Genomic DNA, 20,629 nt, shown 5'->3' on the forward strand with positions numbered 1-20,629 from the left:
GAATCAGTATAACTATTTTATATACCTAAATATATACATCCAAATTCTTCAAGGGAAAAGGAGTTCTGAGTGGAAAAGTTAAGAAACCCTGATTTAGCATGCAGTGGTGGTACACACCTTTAATCATATAGCACTTGGAAGGCAGACCCAGGAGGATCTCAGTGAGTACAAGGCAAGTTCCAGGATAGCCAGGACTATTACACAGAGAAACCCTGTCTTGAGGGGGAAAAAAAAGGAAGAAAGAAAGAAATAAAAAAAAGAAAAGAAAAACCCTGATTTAGAGAAACCCCGCTTAAAAGTTCAATAGATCAAATATGAAGAAACTGAAACTAAATAATAATATCCTCCAATCAGCACATACTAAAGAGGGATTCTAAAATAAGACACTAGCTTGGTTTCAAATCATATCCTTTCCAGGAGAAATAATGCAATAATGCTAGGAAAAGAAATGCAAAGACAATGGGTTATTTCAAAATTAAATGCAACTAAGTTGAGTACAGTATTTGTAAAGTACTCACATGCCTGATTTTTTAATCCTTTTTTATTATAATTAGAAACCCGATTGATTTACATGACAATCCCAGTTCCCTTCTCCCTCCCCATTCCTCCCCTACTACACCCCAACTAAGACCCTACCTATCACATACCCTTTCTTCTATTCTTCACCCGACTCAACTATTCTGCTCCCTCATGACCTCTGCATCCTTCCTCTTCTTCCCTTCTCATTCCAGTAGCTCCCTCCCACCTCCCATGCTCTCAATTTCATGCCTTTTTTTTTTTTTTTTTTTTTTTTTTTTGGTTTTTTCTGAGACAGGGTTTCTCTGTGTAGCTTTGGAGCCTATCCTGGTAATCGCTCTGGAGACCAGGCTGGCCTCGAACTCACAGCGATCCGCCTGCCTCTGCCTCCCGAGCATGCCTGGGTTTTAAAGATACTAGAATATGACTGCTTTTCTTACCATCCTTTCATTAAAATCTTCATAAAAATTTCTGTAGGGGGCTCAGTGGCTAAGAGCACTGGCTTCCTCCAGAGGACCTGTGTTCAATTCCCTAAACCCACATGGCCTTCTAGAAGTCCAGTTCCAAGGGATCTAATGTCCTCTTCTGGCCTCCACAGGCACCGAAAACCAAGTGGTACAAAGACAGTCATGCAACCAAAATACCCAAATACACATAAATAAAAAAAAATACACACACACACACACACACACACACACACACACACACACACGTTATGGTATTGAGGTTAGGGGATTCTTATTTCATTAAGACATACAAACCTTAACATTCCTAGTTTTCTTAAGCAAGACTGTTCTGGGAATCCATGGAATAAAAAAAAAAAAATTCTCATGTATAAGACAAAAGCACTTCGACACCAACTCTACAGTTAGGTCTTGGTATAAAAGACAAGAGAGCCAGGTTTAGGCTAACGTGGGTAAGAACTTCCTGATACTAAGCCATATTTACAACTTAAAGCGTATTAATAAGAGAATTCAGGTATTCCTGGAGACAGAAAGCTAAGCTGAGTGGTAAAAGGGATCCTGAACTGTAAAGCAGTTCTGTGGAGGCAGACTAAAGTACAAGTGAGAGGAAGGAGTCGACAAATTAAGTAAGGACCATGTGTTAAAGGGTCTGAGGTTAAGAAGACAGCATGTACAGGGCCAGTGAGATGGCTTGCTTACTACCAAACCTAACCACTTGAGTTAGCTAGGCATACAAATAAATACATACATACATACATAAAACAAAATATTAAAGGAAGTATCATGCTCATATCTTTGTTTTGTCACTTGGCCATTTTATTCAAAACCCTAGCATTATTTACTAAGCCTATACCAAAGAGCTCATAAGAATATATTTTGCTAATTTGCTAGTCACAGAATTATTAAAATTTTAAAGTTCTAAAGAAAATTAAAAATATATTCCATTTAAATTCTAAAGATCTAGTAAATCCAGAATATAATCCTGTCTAAACCAAATAAACAATATTTTCGTGGACTCCTTATTATAGAACCCATACATATTCTTAGCCTGTGGTATCATAGCCACTTAAAATAATACAATACATTTTATCGAGAATATATAAACTCAGTAAAACAATGACATTAAATAAAATTGGAAAGAGAAATAAGTAGGTATTCTTTCTAATTTAAAAAAAAAAAATTAGTCAAGGGCAGGCAATCAATGTGGCTCAGTGGATAAAACAGCAAACCTGACTGCCTGAGTTCAACCCCCAGGTGAAAGGAGGGAAGAGGGCCTGCAGGTTGTTCCTGGCCTCCACCTGTGGGCCATGGCAAACACACAAATAAATGTAATTTAAAATAGCAAATGTCTTAAAAATAATTACATTTTCCACAAAGCTCTCTAAAATTCTTTACCTTTCAATTCTAACAATAGTATTTATGGAAACTGTAATAAATTCACAAACATTTCATGTACAATCTGTGAGACAGTCCCTACTAAAAAGTTTAACAATGTTTCTTTTGTTTGAGAGTCTGAAAGCTTCAGTTAACATGTCATACTTACCTGGCATCACGGATATTCTTCCCAACTTTACATTTGAGAACTTACAATACCAGGTTATCCACAGGGTATGTATTTTTATATGATGTTTAACAATAGTGAAAAGAATATGTGATTTATTGATTACCTTCATAATCTATAAATTGAACCTAAGATCAGTCACACAAATATTCTCAAGATGGAGGTTATGGAACCAACAGGATGAAATAGAACAGAACAAATTAACAAGACACTCAAAAGTCTTCTGAGGGTAAGGAGTAGATCTTAAGCCTAAAGCAAACTAAGAAATCATTCTTACTGATGCAAAAGACCCAAATGAGAAACGAAATAATTTGCTAGGCTATACAATTTATACAAAAATCCATTTTTTGGAGCAATTACTAGAAAGGCCATAAAAGGATAGGAAGGAGGCAGGAGAGCAAAGAAGTTAAGGAAGCAGACTTTCATGGATAGTGTCCATATTCAGGTTCTACCATTTACTCTGGAGAAGTGACTCACACATCCTAACTTTTTCTAAGTATAAAATGGAGAGATAAGACCTACCATTATGGAATATACATAAAGCAATCAAAACTGCCTAGCACTTAGTAAGCACTAACTTAAATATGATTTAACTTACTTAAAATTACTAAATATGCAGGGACATAATATTTGTGGATGAAACAGTCAATGGAATTCTCCCCCAAATAATAATATGGCTAGATTAATATATATGACATCTAGCTTTCAATCTAGCAGATTGAAACAAAGAGCCACTATGGCTTCAAAATTGTGGGCTGACATAAATAATAAAATGACAGTTAAAAAACATACCCATGGGGCCAACAAGATGCTCAGCAGAGGTAAAGGTGCAGGCTATCTATGCAAGCCTGATGAGCCAAGTTTGATCCCGGGAACCCACATAAATACACTCTACACAAAAATGCACGCACCCCCACACACACACACACAGTTTTTCACATGCAAACTCTATGATACTGAGAAGAAAGTTTCAGGGAGTATTTCTTAAGCATTCTCATTTATGAAAAACCAAACTGGTTCTATAAATATGTATTTATACATCTGTATTAAAATGTACAGGAAAAAGCAAAAGATTAAGCTTAAAAACATATTTGATATAAGAAAGATTTAATTATTCTGTATCTTGCTCCACTATTTAAGCTTTCAGTCAACATTTACTATGTAACTTAGCAAAGATAACATTATGTCCCTTTAAGATTACTATATCATAAAATTGATGGTATTATTCAATTGATGATAGTTATTAATAGAAATTTCTGAAAGATATTCTTTGAAGGATGTTGTCCTATTCCCTCAACAAGAGAAACATACCTTAGCTCAGTACTAAGAGTGCTTGCCTAGTATGCGCACTGGCTTTAGACTAAATAGCTAACTGGAGTAGAAAAAAATGAAATACTTTAAAATAAAAAGATTGCAAAACAAACTTAAAGAACAGAAAGAGAGTTGAAGAGAACTACAAAATATTCAGTCTGTCTATCCTGCACTAACATTATATGGAGTATAGTTCTCAACCTGGGGGTTGTGATCCCTTTGAAGTCAAATATCAGATATACTACATAGCATATGTTTACTTTAAGATGCATAATAGCAGATAAACTAAAATTATAAATTTATGGTTGGGGGGTCACCATAACACAAGGAACTGTAAAAAGGTTTGTAGCGTTAGCAAGGTTGGGAACCACTGATCTAGATGACCATGTAAAAGGACACTATAAGTCGTTGCCACTCTTCTTAATAAAAGTTCATTTATTAATTTAGTTAGAAATCTATAAAAAGAGGGAAGAAGGAAAGAAGTCAGGCCTGCAAATAGGAAGCAAAATGTAGCTAAAGACTACCCCATGAGTCATACTTAGTAGTACTTGCCTATAATCAATTCTGGAAGCTAAGGCAGAATTGTGACAATGAAGCTAGTCTGGGCTATTAATCAAGACCCTTTCCCCAAAAACAAACAAACAAAAAAATATGAGCACTTAACCCAGTGGAAGAATACTTAATATGTACTAGGCCCTGGATTTAATCCCCTGTACAGTGAACCAACAAACCAAGCAAACAAACGCAAGATTACATGAAAAATACATAAAATAGGTAACCGTAAATGGCTCACAGACGTTACCTATTTATCAAAGAACATGTGAAAATGATTAGCCTAAGTAACTAATTTTTCTGTGTACAGACATGTTCGTGTGTATATGTGCACATTTGTGTGGGTGTGCATGAATATGCAGGCCACAGGTAACTTGACACATATGTCTCAATTGCCTCTTGTTTTTTGAGGCAAGTTCTCTCATGAAAACGTGGAGTTCAGCTAGATTGGGACTTTCTCCAGTCTCCACACCCTCAACACTGGGATTATAGGCACATGATACTCAGTTTTTTATGGCCCCTAAATATTGTGTGTGGGGTCTTCAGCATGTACAAATGGGGTACATATAAACACACTGAGGAAATATAATTTGATATAATATTCTACTGTGCAAACATGAAGAAACACTATGGGATTGGATAGCGTATGAAATAGCTAAGTCAATTCATTAACAATTTGGAAATATAAAATTAAGTCCCCTTCTCCCTCCGTGAGCCTACATAAATATGAAATTAAATGTAAAAAGGCAGAACATCTAAAAGATAAAAGCAACAACACAAATGCCCACCAATTGATGAACAAAACAAAATGTGATACATACATACATACAATGATCTACCATTCGCCCTTAAAAAGAAACTCTTACCACACTTTTAACAACAGAAAAACCCTGACAATATTTTTTAACTGAAATAAGATAGTCACTATATGATTCCACTTATTTGAGCTACATAAGTAGAATATACCTAAGAAACAAAACATTTAGCAGGGGCAATGTAGAGTTCTTCAATGGATTTTCGTACATGGATTTACGTACATTTTTGACTTTGCAAGATAAAAAGGCTCTGGAGATCTGATACACAGAAATGCAACTTTTCCTGAACTAACACTTTAAAAGTTTTACTTAACATTGTTTATAACTTAAGAAAAAGTTAGCTATTATGAGAGGTATGAATTAGTTTCAGAAATTTACTAGGCATTGCAATCAAACTCATTTGGAGCACACCAAGTGTCAGCTCCCAGAACCCACATGGTGGTTCCCAACTATCCATAATTCCAATTCCAGGGGATTCAAGGCCTCTTCTGGCCTCCATGGGTAAGCACATGGTACATATACATAAATGCAGGCAAACCATCATATGTAAAAATGTTTTAAAAGAAAACATAAATATAAAAGGAATTTGTAATAGATAAATCTTTATAAGACTGATATAAAGTAAGAATGTTTTTCCTAGCAGACTTATAAATCGAAAGTAAAATGGACAATGGACAAAACATAAGTTAGAATGCTTGTAAAATCAAATCCAAAAATGTGTTAAGATAGTAAATAACACGAAGTTTTCTAAACACACTTTAATGCTAGGTCATTGCACATAACAGGAGGGGGCGTAGAGAGCTTAAAAACCATTTTATTACACATCAAAATGCATCCAAACTGGGTATGGTGACACACCTTTATTCCCAGCACTAAGGAGGTTGAGGCAAAAAGATTGTGCATTTCAAGCAGCATCAACATGACTAGACCCTATCTAAAGCCAACCAACAAACAAGCCCCACAAATGCAAATTTCTGATAAGAAATGTTGATAAATTTTATTATTTCTGATAAAACTTAAATGAGCTAACAGGAAAAGATATACTATACAGCAAAAAAAAAAAAATTGCATTATACCTAATAGTGACACAGCTCCATTACAGTAAGGGAGGATAAGGATAGCCTCAATTAGCTCTGACAGTGGACATTTTGGAGACATTTAAAACTGGCACAGTAAGAAAAAAAAAAAAGCTCGGTGAAAAAAATTGGAAAACAAGACAAAAATAATATACTGTAGTCAACACAACAATTTAGAAATTCAACAGATTTTTCATGCAGAAGATAAAAATATAAAAATCAATAGTATCCATCCATGTTTCAACAATAACTAATTAAAAGATATGAAGAAAGATACAATCATGACAGCAATAATAACTATAAAACAATCCAGTGTGTAAAAGCTGTATGTAAACTCAGTAACTTGACCGGCATGGTGGTTCACGCCTTTAATCTCAGCACTGGGGGGGGTAGAGGCAGGCAGAACTCAAGGCCAGCCTGGTTTCCATAGTGAAGTTCCAGGACAGCTAGGGAGACCTGGAGCTGGAGATGGCTCAGCAGTTAAGAGCACTTCCAGAGGACTGGAATTCAATTCCCAGCACACACCTGACAGTTAGAAACTGAAACTCCAGTTCCAGAGGATATCACATTCTTACACAGACATAGATGCAGGCCCCCATAACCCATGTTAAAGCTGAGTGGGCATGATAATTCCACTTGTACACATACACACACCAAAAAAAAAAAAAAAAAAAAACACTCACCAATTTTACAAGCCTCAAATGATGATTAATGCTGATGTGGACACCGGAATAAAACACTGTTCAATATTTGAGCATAGCAAACAGGTAAACACATACATCCCTTTTAAAAGTGTTACCAAACAGGCTTTAAAGTCCCTTCAAATAATTACTGCTACAGCTCAGTGAAGGATCAAAATAGGACTTCTGTTTCTCATTCTAGTCAACTTAGAGATAGAAATAGAAAGGTAGACCAGAAGATGTATAAGGGCAAGTCTCCCTCAATACTCTAGAGTTGAAGAATCTACTTTGAAACCTGAAAGGTAAAAATCAAGAAAAATCAAGAGGAGCTGGAGAGATGCACTGGCTGCTCTTCCACAGGACCTAGATTCAATTTCCAGCACCCACATGGCAGCTCACTACCCGTAACTCCAGTTCTGGGGAATCCAACACCCTCTTCTGACTTTCACAAGTCACAGGCATGCAAGCAGTGCACAGACACACATACAGGCAAAATATCCATATGCATAAAACAATAAAAAAAAGTGTTAAAGAAAAAGAAAAGTCAAGAGGCAGGGGGAAAGAACATCTTAATTTGTAGAAGACCCTAATACAGTACCTTCTAGATCAGAATGACAAAGATGAGGATGAGCTAAAAGGGACAGAAAATGAGACTACAACATTGGAAGCAGCCATTAAAGTCTTGCAAACCAAATTAAGAGCTTCAATTTTATTCTAACAGTATTCAAGTAATGACCTACATTATACAGAAAGATTAGCCCACTTGTTACATGAGGACCAAATGAGATACAGGGAGAAAAGATGGGGAAAAGAAAAGGAGGGATGAGGGAAAGAAGATAATGTGCCTGCCAGGTAGCAGGGCAAATTAGGAGGGTACTATGAAATCTAAGTTGGATAACAGCCAGCCTGGTGGGATGGTAGCAACAAAACAGTTTGGAGGTCCTATGCTTTCCCTTTCCACTTCCCCACCATGTCATTTTAGCAATGGAAACCATTCCATGAGACTTAGGTGAGTCTAAACTCCCCTAGCTCACCTTCATATGGCAAGCACTGCAGGTCCTGAATGAAGCATCTTTTTCAAAGATGTAACCAAGACCCAAGCTGGGCCAACACAATTACTTCAGGAAACTAGTAGAGACATTTTCTCTTGTATTGTTAACTAAAAAGACAAGATGATCCAAGAATTTTGTCAGATATTAATTATCCCCACAGTCCACACAGCCCTTCTTGCAATATAAAGCCAGTTTCCCCACAAGCTTTATCTGGACACATAATCAAATAGCAAGAACTAAATATTAAATTATGAAATTACATTCTGACCAATAGAATATAAACAAGAAATATTTACAACTCCTTGGTCAATCCATAAAAGGAGACTATCCATGACCATACATCTGTTTGCTATTTCTCACAGGATGCATATTAATTCACTGAGGCTAGCATACAAAATACCATAGATTGGGTGGCTCAAATAGCATTCATGTCCTCACATATGAAAGTTAGAAGTCTAAGAACAGGCTATCAGCAGATTTGGTTTGTCATGAGACCTCTTGCCTTGCTTGCAGATAATCACCTTCTTCCTTCATCTTCACTTGGCCTTTTTTTTCTGTGTGTACATCTGCTGTCTATAGCTAAACTTCCTTTTATAAGGAAACCAGTCAAACTAGAGTAGGTCCTATCCATAGGACCTAATTTAACCTTCATTACTCTTTATCACTATGTAGACATAGCCTGAGATACAAAATTCAGTCCTGGTCATCTGGGACATCGTCATTTTTGCTAGTAAGCTGTATTACATTAGATTATTTTCTTTTTTAAGATCAAGTCAACACTATCAAAAAAAATGTTCTGTGCTGGTGGGGAAGTTCTGTATCTACACTGTTTGATATGGTAGAAAAATGGCCATACAAGACTACTTTAAACACATTAACTTTAAATTAAACATGGTTATAAACTCAGACTCTTAGAAACCACTAAGCACATTTTAAGGACTCAATAGCCACAGAGTCTACAGTATTAGGTGCACAACTTCAGGGTGATACTAGAACTTAGAACTGTGGATGCTTAAAGGACTATGCATGGAATATCAGAGAAAGGGAGAATGCAAAAACAAAAAAAACAAACAAAAAACCCATAACAACAAAACATTTCTACCCTCTGTGGCGCATATGTCTTAGTCTTTTTGTACAAATCACTTATCTAATTCCCCAATACAGAAATCAGAAGGCATTAACCTAAACTTCTAAAAACTCACTGAACTAGGAAACATGTCAAGATGGTAAGCAATGACCTACAATAGCAAAGAGGGCACAGAGTACACAGCCCTCAAAAGAAAAAGAAAAACTCAACATACTGGAGGGTGCTAGCTATGTATCAATAACAAAACCCTAAATTTAGCCACAAACAGTGGACAAGCAGACATAGCCTTAAGAAAGCACCACTAAAGAAGCAGCCCCAGACTACAAGATGCCCAATGATCTGGTACTTCTCAGGCTAGAAAGGGTTGCTTCAGCACTCTAAAATACTCAATAGTAATTCTGTAACTTAAAGGATTTTTTTTTTTTCCTGCCAAACAGTAGCAAAGGCTTTCCTACCTGTGATGGCCTTTGATGAGACAATCTAGGTAGGCTACTCTAAGAGAAGAGGGCAGCACCCAGTCTGAGGCAAACAATACCTTCCTTCAATCAAATACTAATGTAGTGCCTGCCTTAAGATTTTAAAGATGTCAATTCCTAATCAATTAACTGTGAGGGTGATTTTTCTTAGTGAGCATGACTTACTAGAATTGAGCTCTTAATCTTGGTCTTGCCACCAAAAATGGAACTGTGAAAAACTGATCCATAATTATTCTCTCTTCACTAAGTGCTTGGGGAGTGGGGTGGGGTGGGGGTGGGGATGGGGGAGACACGGACAACTCCAGCTCTTGGCCATGAGTTTCAGCTTGATCACAAACTTTGCTCCCTAACTGCCTCCCAGACTGGCTTGCTTAGCCAGCTCTTACCATTTTATGACAGTTAATTCCCATTAATAAATTTTGGAATGCTATCTAGATAGCTAGGTAGCTATCAATATATAAATATATAAATCTCCTACCTATTCTGCTTCTCTGATTAATCCCTGATTGGTAACCATTCAAAACAATTCTTTCCAATGTCCTCATGTACACAGGAACCCTAAGGGGACAGGTCAGACAGCACAGAAGCTACTAAGGAGGCAGCCCATTTCAAGAAAGCCAACATGACAGATCTTTTCTATAATGGGTATGTCATATAGCTCTAGTTTAAAAATAGAAATCTCTCAGATTTCTGACACAAGTTTTATTCCCAAACTATATCAGCGTCCAGGAGCCAGCTCAGCTGGTAAAGACGCCTGCTCCCAAGTCTGACAATCCGAGTTTCATCCCCAGGACCCGTGTGGTAGAAAGAGAAAGTTGTCCTTTGATATCCTCTCACCCCCCTATACACTATCCTGTAAGTCGAAAATTTGAACTACATTATACACAGGGCTAAAAGCAATGATGTTCCTAGGGTTGTCATACTCCCCAATGCCTACCACATTTCAGACATGGTCAAGAAAAAGTCACCCAAAAAAAAACAAAGTCAAGGGCATAGACAACAGCCAAAAAACATTTCTCCCGGGGGTAGGGGGGTGGGGTGGGGGTGGGGGGTGAGTCAAATGAAGGAATGTGCAGTTGCCAGCATATAGCTCTTACAGAAGGACTCATTATTAATACGGCCCAATGACTGGCGTGGACTTCCTTCTCTTTTCTAAAGGAACTTTGATCACAGTTACCCTGCTCCTATTCTCCACTGTGCAATGGGTTAGGCAACACACTTTTCTTCTTTTGCTTGCAGAATACTGAACTGGTGACGTCTACTTTGAGCTCTATGTAGTAGCTGAGTGGGATTTTGAACTGACTTCCTTACAAATGTTGGATGGCTAGAAGCCTGAGCTCAACTGTCAAGAATAAAAGTTTAGACTAGAGATGTAAACTTTAAGGTCACTATATATAGGTAACATAACAAAAATCACCTAACATCAGAGACAAAACAATAAAGCAGTAAAGGATGTGCATTGAGGTGGATGGGGAAGCAAGTAGATCAACTAAAGACAGTAAACGGGAGAAAGACAGTAAAACAGGAACGGGAGAAAAAGAAACAAGGAAAAGTTGAAGCTCTTTTAAGAAACAAAACTGGTCAACAGGTACAGAAATAGTAGGGAAGAAATGAACACAATTAATGAAATCCTACATCCAAAAGGAGTACCAAGCTACTTCTGGAAAGCAAAATACTTAGTACCAAGAATCTTTTACGTATGGGGTCAAGGACGGTTTTGTGTGGAGTGTTTTCTAAGTCATAAAATAAAATACAATTTACTAAGCAAAATACTTTTCATATTGTGAAAATATAGAGAGAATATGTGAAACAATGTAAAGAATATCCATAAATATAAATAGCACAAACAAATCACCAAGAAAAAAAAGCAACACAATATATAAAGGATGAAAGAGGAAATTCTCAAAAGCAATCCAAAAAAAACATAAAACTTCAGTCAACGTTGACAATTATGAAACTACAATACTACTTTTAGTAAATTATTTTAAAAAATCAAAGAAAATCCTATCTGGGGCATTCTCTTACACTTCTGATGACACTAAAGCTTGGGACAATTAAACTAAGAATTGTAATCCAATTAAAATATCTTGCATGGGCCCAATACAAAAACCTACAAATAAACTCTTTTACTTTAAGATATGACATTCCAAACATTTTCCAGAATAAGTAGCCAAAAATGATTATTTATGTAATATTCATCCTTGAAATGTGGCTTTATGAAAACCTAATGTGTAAGACTCTGAAACTTACACAATACACACTACTGTACAGTGAAAGCCATAAAGAGCAAAGCCAGGCTTCTGCCTTCAGTCCTGACAGTCCTACACTAACTACTCCACCAATTCAAGGTCAAGATTCACATGAAAAGAGAAATGCACTCACTACTTATTGTAACAGGCCTTCTCTGATACCTCTAACTTTCTCAGAGGCAGTTTGTAAAAGGTAGATCCAAACAGAGGAATGTCGGATTCACAGATCTTTCTGAGTATCTAATAAAAAGTTGGACACAGCTGTGATGGGCTGTGGAAGAAAGAAAAAATAAAACAAAACCCAAACTAAATAAGCAAGCCTTGTAATTTCAGGCTACTTACTCTATCCAGACTCCAAGTCAACAACCCCTATTTTAAAAGGAAATATTCCTTTTAGCATAATCAAGACTAAATGAGTGATAAACAAATGGACATGTTTTGAATCAAACAAACCCAGGTTAAATCCTGTTATGATACTTTTTAGATATATATCCCTCACAAAACCACTTAAATCTATTTTGAACTAGTATTTCTGCCTGTAAAATAAATGTCCCAACATTCAAAAAGACATTGGAGGGGGGCACTAAAATCTGAGGTCAAAGGACTACTTCAGGGAGTCAGTTTTCTCCTTCCAACATGTGAGCTCTTGGGATCCAACTCAAGTCATCAGGCTTGACAGCAAACATCTTCATTCTCTGAGCCATCTCACTGTCCCTGTCACATTTTCATACTTCTGAAAATCACACTCCTTAAACAAAATATATAATTAACCATAAATCTATCTATATAGATAGATATATGTATAGTTTAACCTCATTCTTATATTTTACCAACCTCTACTCATTGGTATACATTTTTAACATACATGTCTTAAAACAGTTTTGTTTACCATTGCTTATTCAATACAGAATATTAAGTAAACAGTAAGAACTCATTTTTTGAATAATGAAATAAATATTCATTTATTTCATAGGTGACATCATAGGGTTATGGTGAAAGAAAAATGAGAAACATGAACTTTATTAACTACTTTCTCTTTTTTGTTGGTTGTTTTTTGAGACAGAGTTTCCTTGTGTAACAGCCCTAGCTGTCCTAGAACTCGCTCTGTAGACCAGGATGGCTTTGAACTCAGAAATTCACCTGCCTCTGCCTCCTGAGTGCTGGGATGATTAAAGATGTGCGCACCACCGCCCACTGCTTGGCTCCTGTCACTTTCTTAACAATCCTATAAACTAGGGTCTATTATCACCATTTACACATAGGAAAATGAGCTAGACAGGTTAAATAACTGGAAGGGGTGGGAGGGAGGGAGGGAGGGAGGGAGGAGGGAGGGAGGGAGGGAGGGAGGGAGGGAGGGAGGGAGACAGGAGGAGGGGGGAATGCTAAAATCCAAACATCAGCTATTCACAGGCTCTGGATACAAGAAAGGAAGGAACTCTATTCATGGTTTCCTAAATGAAATCTGGATTCTCCCTACAACTGGTACGAATTAACTGAACATGTCTGTATGCTGTTCCTTTTTTGTTCTGTTTTTAATCAAGTCCTCTTTAAACAGAAGATAAGACAATAATATTTCAAAGAGCATCTATTTTACAAATAATGCTGCATCAGTTGAAACAGAACTGGAAAACAGTACAGCCAAGTTTCTTTTGACTAATCTGAGATTTCATGTGTTTACCATAGAGGAACTTAACAGTTTTGAATAAAAAAAAAAAAAAAAGATAAATGAGTTTCAAGAGTCTAAACTTGAATATTTTTCCCTTCTCAACCCTACCTGTTTTTTGTAGCTGAAAATCTATGAGCCTTGTAAAGCCTTTCAGTTATGTCAGGACTTTACTCATTGTCTACCCTCCTTCATCAAGTGTTATCTCTTAATGTAAAAACCACACCTTCCCTACACATAAGTGGGATTCTGATCAACTTCTGCCACACTTATATTTTATGCCTCCCTCTTCAGCAAAAACACTACTCTTGAACTTAAAGTTCTATCTTTAGTATTTCCTCCCATTGAATTCTGCTTTAGAAAAAGCTGTCTTTCACTCATATCCAAAACTGTGTTAAATAGAATGCAATGCATAAACTCTTGCAATTTCACTTTTTTCTTGTAATATTTAATTTAGTCCTCTAATTTCAAAAGAAATACAACATGGTTTTTATGTTGGGAAATACAGCTTGTTCTTACTAGTCAGTAGCCCATTGAAAGCTTAGAAAATTACATTTTCAACATAGAGCTAAGGTCTTGTGTCAAACAGAAGAGAAGAGACACAGCTTTCAGTCTTGTATGTTCTTTCCAGGTACAGCTGAGGCTATGCAAACATCGGAACATTACCATCCTGTTCGGAAACACTCTGGGGATACCTACTCTAATGTATACATAGGTATTGCAATCAGGTACTTAAAGCTGTTATTTAAATCCATCTTCCTTATCCTCTTTCAACACACAGACAATACCCAGCTAACATTTCTTCAAAACCACCAATGTATTTTTGTCACATTAAATCATCCTTCATATCCATTAAGTTTCCAAGTTAAACACTGCAAAGTATAAGCTGTCATATTCCCTTCTAATCTTCTGATAATTTTTACTGAAGACTTGTTAGTTCAAGAATCATATTATCTGCATTTTTAAACTGTATAGGCTAAAACAATGAATTTGGAGAAAAGAAAAAAAAGTAATTTCCAAAGTCCTGAAAAGCAAACTTCTGATAGCAGCTTCTGATGGCATGTCAGGACAATGAAAGTGGAAAGAGAGCACTGCACAACTCACCCAACTGACTTACGGCATACAGCAGCACCCTAAGGTTTTCCTCTTCACTCTGATCAAAGAATGGAGGCAAGTGCAGAGAGAAAAACTACTCCTTTTTGTCTTGCCTATCCATCAGGTGCTGTATACATTTTTTAATGGCACAACTTTCTTACACATATTTCATTCAACAAATGACAAACCTATTGCTTGTATTACTTGTGCACATGGCATTACAAAACACATTAAGAATCAACACTACCTTAGTTGACCAAAGTTAATATATGTAATACTTATTTTCAGATTAAAAACAAAAACTCAACCTACAAAATTAGCATATCTAGGGGCTGGAGAAATGGCTTGGTAGTTAAGAGCACTGGCTGCTCTTCTACAGGACTCAGGGTTCAATTGCCAGCACCCACATGGCAGCTCACAACAGTTTGTATCTCCAATTTCAGGGTACCTGACACTCATGGAAAAACACGGATACACATTAATTTTTTTAAAAAATTAATCAAAAATAAATTAAAATATCTGCAAGCTTTGAGCCATTTACAACTTAAGGAATCACTAGGGCATGTTACTGTGAACAAACCTACCTAGGTATGTAGAGTTTCCAGCAGAAAATTCCCTTAAGTATTACATTAAGTACATGACCTTGTTCCAAACCCAGGCTTAATATTAAAAACTTAAAACCTTCATACTGGTATTTTGCTCACAGCTGCTAAACCTGAAATTCAGCATCAGGTTTTGAAATAGGTCAGAGGGGAGACACAAGGAAATAAATCACTTTCAAAGTTCTGTTCCGAGTCTCTAAAAACATTATAGATTCTCACTTTTGCAACTATCAGACACAGCCAGTTTCCTTTAAGCCTCGCTGTCCGTATTTTTTAAACAAAAAGGCAGAGTTGAAGTATGGGAAAATGCTCCACCTCTTCTGAGATTTATAAAACTGGTTAATTCTAAGCATTAAAACAGAAAAGGACTCCAGCACATCTTTCTCACCACTGTTTCAATATTAAAGTTCTGTTTTCTCTTCTTCTATTGTCTCCAATGCTTCTAATGAAGCCTAGGCAACATACTATCCAAAACACCCAATTAAACAAACTCCCCATACAAACCTACCACAATATGACAAATAGAAATAACAGAAGGGAGCGTGTTGGTGTATATATTCCTACTCTTAGAAGTCTACCTACGTAGCTTCATCTAATCTAAGGTTAAAAAAAAAAATGACTATTTTTGTTCTTATTGCTAACAGGTGAATCTCATTCCCTTTCCAAGGTGTTTCTCTATTTAAACAGAACCTGGATGGGAAGAAAAAAAATTATCTCAAGAGCAGGCTCTTAGCAGGGTCTACGTCTGGGGAAGGAAATAAGTGGCAGGTAAATTAGTTTTCTCTCTCATAACTAAGTTTTAATCAACTTTGACAGCTGATTTCCTGGCCTTAAGTTCCTTCTTCCTCCACATTAAGATTAAAGCTTCCATTGCATAGCACTGACGAGAGGGTAAGTTTTAAGAGTTAATGACTACTACTTAGTTGGCTATCAGTATGGTTCACCAGGCTTTTGGGGTAAAAGGCCTTCTTTGAGGACCGAGATCCTACAACGCCGCCTGTCTGTGGACCCAGGAAAAACTATAAACAGTTACGAAACCAGATCACTAGGACAAATCATAAGGCCTCCCTATCCCAATCACTACGACCAAGCCTAGGTGCAAAGCAGTCGCTTCTTCCTAGTGTATTTGAAAGGGGGGGGGCGGGGGAGCGGGATCTGGTTTAAGGGCAAACCTTACATACGCATAGAGCATCAAGCAGAATTGTCATGTACTAAGTCATTTGTAAATGCATACGGGTATAAGATCGGTTCATCCAAAATCTTTCATAAATCCAGGAAGTTAAGATTACTTCAGCAGCCACAATAGTTAAAAAAAAAAAAAGCCCTGCAGCAAAACAGTATGGAAAAGTACAGCTTCTCACGTGTCTCTCCCAGACACAAATACTTAGCTCCGAATCCATTACAACCTTACCACCCTTCCAGAACTGCTCTCCTCCACCTTACACTGACAGAAAACTACCAACCTCGCCGTCGTTCCCCAAGAGGCTCTCCTACCTATTATCTTACCCCTCCCGCTTTAGCTCCGCCCCCGCCCCGGGAATGAGGTGGCCTTACTGGCCCCAGAGAGACCACCCTCTTGCTCCAACGTGCAACCCGGGAATCTAACCAGTCCCTCCGCCCATAACCGTGTGAAGAAGCATCCTCGGATAACAAGCTCTTCACCAACTCATTGCACTTTGTGGTCCTCCCACCCCCACGTGTCAGCTACCCTCCCCCACATCCCCACACCTCACGACTCAGGCCGAGCAAAGAAAGGGGGCAGTCGACAGCCTGGTCCCCAAGACAGATCTAAACCCACAGGACTCGGTCCCAGAGCCAGTCCCCTCCCACCCTCGGCCCTTCAGGGTCCCTTCCTCCCTCCCCGAGGTGAAACCAGGCCCTTGCCTCAGAAACCTCCTCTTCCTCGTCCTCCTCGTCCTCCTCTTCCTCGCTGTTGTTGCTGCTGGTGCCGCCGCCGCCTCCTCCTGCGCCGCCGCCGCTGTTGTCGCTGTCGCTGCTGCTCTCGCTGCTGCTGGGGGGTCGGCAAGTCCGGTTCCGCTTGGCCTTGTGGTGCTGCTGCTGCGGTGGTTTCTTCTTCAGGAGCAGGTCGCAGACTCGCACCATCCCACGAGGAGACGAGGCCGAGCGAGCCCGCCGCCGCGCCGCCGCCGCCGCCGCCGCCTGCCGCCGACCTCCGCCGCCGCCGCGGGGGGGCCGCCACTGCCGCCGCCGCCGGGGGGCTCCCTTCTCCCTCAGCCGCCGCCGGAACCGTCACCTTCTCCATCCCCGCGGGAAGAGGGAGGGCGCGGACGGGGGAGGGGCGTGGGGGCTCCGCTCTACCGCGACTTCGGCCGCGCCGGGGCCGACACAGCGCTCCGGGCCGCCTCCGCCACCGCCACCGCCTCGGTCACCTCTACTGCCGCCGCCGCCGCTCCGCCAGCTCTCACCTCGTCTCGCGATACTAAGGGCGGGGAGCTTGGCGATGGGAGGGAGGGAGAGAAGGAGGGAGGGAGAGAGAGCGAGCGAGCGAGGGAGCGGGAGGGCGGGAGGGTGAGGGGGGGCAAGGCGGAGCGCGAACGCCGTGCCCGGGAAAGCCGAGCAGGCGTCCTTAGGAGCCGCCGGGGAAGTGCGCCTGATGTGGCTTCCGCCGGGGATGGCGTGTGAGCGGGGACGGCAGGCAGGGGCCACGGGCGGGCGAGCAATCGAGCGCCGGGATGGCTTGTCTTCTCCTCGCTACTTCCCCCACACACAGCCCTGCAGCCCTCCCTCCTTCCTTCCTGGCTTCTGATTAGAACGCAGCCGCAGGCGGAAGCGCGAGTGACGCCATCAGCCGGCGCCCGGGCGGCGGCGCGCAGATCCCTGCCTGCCTGTCCAAAGTGGGAGTTCCTCGGGCGCGAGTCTGGCCCCCACGAGCGTGCGGGGGTTCAGGGGAGCCGAGGTGGCGAGATGAAGAGCAGTGGGCCCGGGTGGGATGGGAAGCGAGCGGGAAGCTCGAGGCAGCTGTGCTAGTGAGAAGCCAGGCTTCCAGATCCGGGAGGTGGGGCCTCTGCCCCGGACCTCCTGGACGGACTTTCCTGCCTGGCCATTTTCTCCACCGCCAAATCCGGAGGGCTTTGGATCTTCAGAGGTGACTTCGTGTAAGGAGAGAGACTCCTAGCTTCCCCTCAACCATACCTTGCAGCAGTCATGTCCTCAGTTTATACAACTCCCTCGCCAGAGTTTAGTCTCGGATCTTAGACTTCCTGACTTCTACACGTTTGTAATATGAATTTATTGGAGTCTAAGACCACATAGTCCCGAAAAGGTGGATTTGGGAGCTGTGCCAGCACTGTATGCATCTCTCGGTCTGGATTCTGAGTTCATTTTAAGTACCTGGGAAACTTGGAGACGGTTTGAGATGTAGCTTTCCTCTTGAAACAAAGTCTCCAGTGTAGCTCAGGCTAGCCTTGAACTGGCGATCTTCCTTCCTCCGCCTCACAAGTGCTGAGATTATATAGGTCTGCACACCCGCTGTGTCGTGTTTATGTAACTTATTGAACTCGGAATTAGCCATTTCTGGTCTAGTGCGAGTAGTGGCATAAGGAAAACGAAGCAAACATCAAAGGCAGATGTACTGGCACGAGATAAAAAGTGCCTCAACTGACAGAGTTGCCATTTTAAGACTGCTAAATTTAGCTGAGTGCCTGATTTTTTTTTCTTCATTTTCTTCTTTTTAGCAGTGGCATACCATATGAAATGTGGGCAGTTGCCAGTACTCTACAGAGTACCAAAGAAGAATTGGTGATGACTAAATCAATTCATTCAAGCAAAAACTCACCATGTGCCTACTACGTGCGTAATTCATGAAATCAATGTGTGTTTGCAGGGGCTGGTCTGTATAGTGTGTGCTATGTAAATATACTTACAGCATGCTCACTATCTGCCTATTACTTTCCACTGTTTGTTGAGTTCTGCTGTAGAACAAAAAGCTGTCTTACAGCCTTAGATTGTAAGATTTCAGCTGGATGTTGCCTGTCTTATATATTCTTCAGCACCTTTGTCTCACTTTCCACTTGAATACCTTCTGCAATCTTTAAATCCCAGTCTTATTATATGACCTACTTCACATTTCACAGAAGACTAAGGCCACTGACTACAAATTCCCTCAATTTTCCAAATGCTAGAAATGTGCTGGTCTTGTGTCAGCACTGAGAGAATGACAGAACTCCTTACCCTTATGCAAAGTCAACTCTCCAGCTGTATTCCAGTTCCAGCCTTTCTATTTGGTCTGTTTTTTGTTTTTCTGGTTTCAGTCCTTCACAAATTTTGACTCCTTTCTGTAACTTTTACTCAATTTCATTCTTTCACGATCATTTTCTTTAAAAAATAATAAGATCTGGTGTCTTTTTTGCTATCAAAATTTACTCATCAACTCTTGGTTGTCTTCTATATCCTGCTATCAGAAATGTTCTCTAGAATTGAGACTTCATCTTGATGGATTTTTCCTGTGGTGAATATAAAATGACCTTCATCTCTTTTGATTAATTTTAGTTTGAAGTCTAATATGTTAGATATTAGGATAGCTACACTAGCTTGTTTCTTAGGCCCATTTGATTGGAAAATCTCTTCCCAACCCTTTGCTCTGAGGTAACATCTGTCTTTGAAGTTGAGGTGTGTTTCTTGTATGCAGCAGAAGGATGGATTCTGTTAACTTGTGTCTTTTTATAGGTGAATTAATACCATAGATAATAAGAGATATTAATAATCATTGATTGTTGATTCCTGATATTTTTCAATTTGTTGGTGGTGGTGGTATTGTATGTGTGTGTTTCCCTTTGAGAGGGTGGTAATGTGCAATTATCTATTGCCTATGTTTTTGTGAGTGTAGCTAAGTTCCTTGGGTTGGAGTTTTCCTCCCAGTATTTTCTGTAGGGCTGGATTTGTGGATATGTATTGTTTAAATCTGGTTTTCGTCTTGGACTCCAGACTGACAGCTGGGGGGAATCTGCATAGGCCCCTGAACATGGGTGTCAGTTGGGGGGCTTGGCAGTCTATGGGGCCTCTGGCAGTGTAGTATTCATCCCTAATGCATGAATGGGCTTTTGGAGTTCATTCCCTATGGAGGGATACTCTCTCACCTACATACACTGGGGAGGGCCTCTGTCCTGCTCCAAATGATGTGACAGACTTTGATGGTCCCCCATGGGAGTCCCCACCCTCCCTGGGGAGATGGGGGGGTTGGAGGGAGAGGGAACTGGGATTGGTATGTAAAATAAGATTGTTTTTAATTGAAATTAAAAAATTAATTTAAAACAAAACAAAAAATGCTCTCTAATGTAATTTTATTATTTGGAAAAATTATTCTTGCTTTATTGTTTAGAAATGAAATGATGATCTGTTGGGACTTGTCAGATAAGGTCAAACTATTAGAATAGTCAAATCCCCTAGCATGACTTTTATCTATTTTTAAAT

The 20,629-nt window shown here is 39.7% G+C and overlaps 1 protein-coding gene across 1 annotated transcript in view; it reads right to left on the bottom strand.

The window, feature by feature from the left end:
• The window catches only part of Ankrd17 (ankyrin repeat domain 17), a 136,235-nt gene extending 118,486 nt beyond the window's left edge, over positions 1-17,749 (bottom strand). The window contains 2 exon segments of the mRNA XM_027388365.2: positions 17,084-17,329; positions 17,331-17,749. Of these exon segments, the coding sequence (XP_027244166.1) occupies positions 17,084-17,329; positions 17,331-17,462 (378 nt within the window). The 5' untranslated portion in view covers positions 17,463-17,749.
• Between the last annotated feature and the right edge of the window lie 2,880 nt (positions 17,750-20,629).

This window comes from Cricetulus griseus (assembly GCF_003668045.3).
Source record: "Cricetulus griseus strain 17A/GY chromosome 1 unlocalized genomic scaffold, alternate assembly CriGri-PICRH-1.0 chr1_1, whole genome shotgun sequence".
Classification (NCBI taxonomy): Eukaryota; Metazoa; Chordata; class Mammalia; order Rodentia; family Cricetidae; genus Cricetulus; species Cricetulus griseus.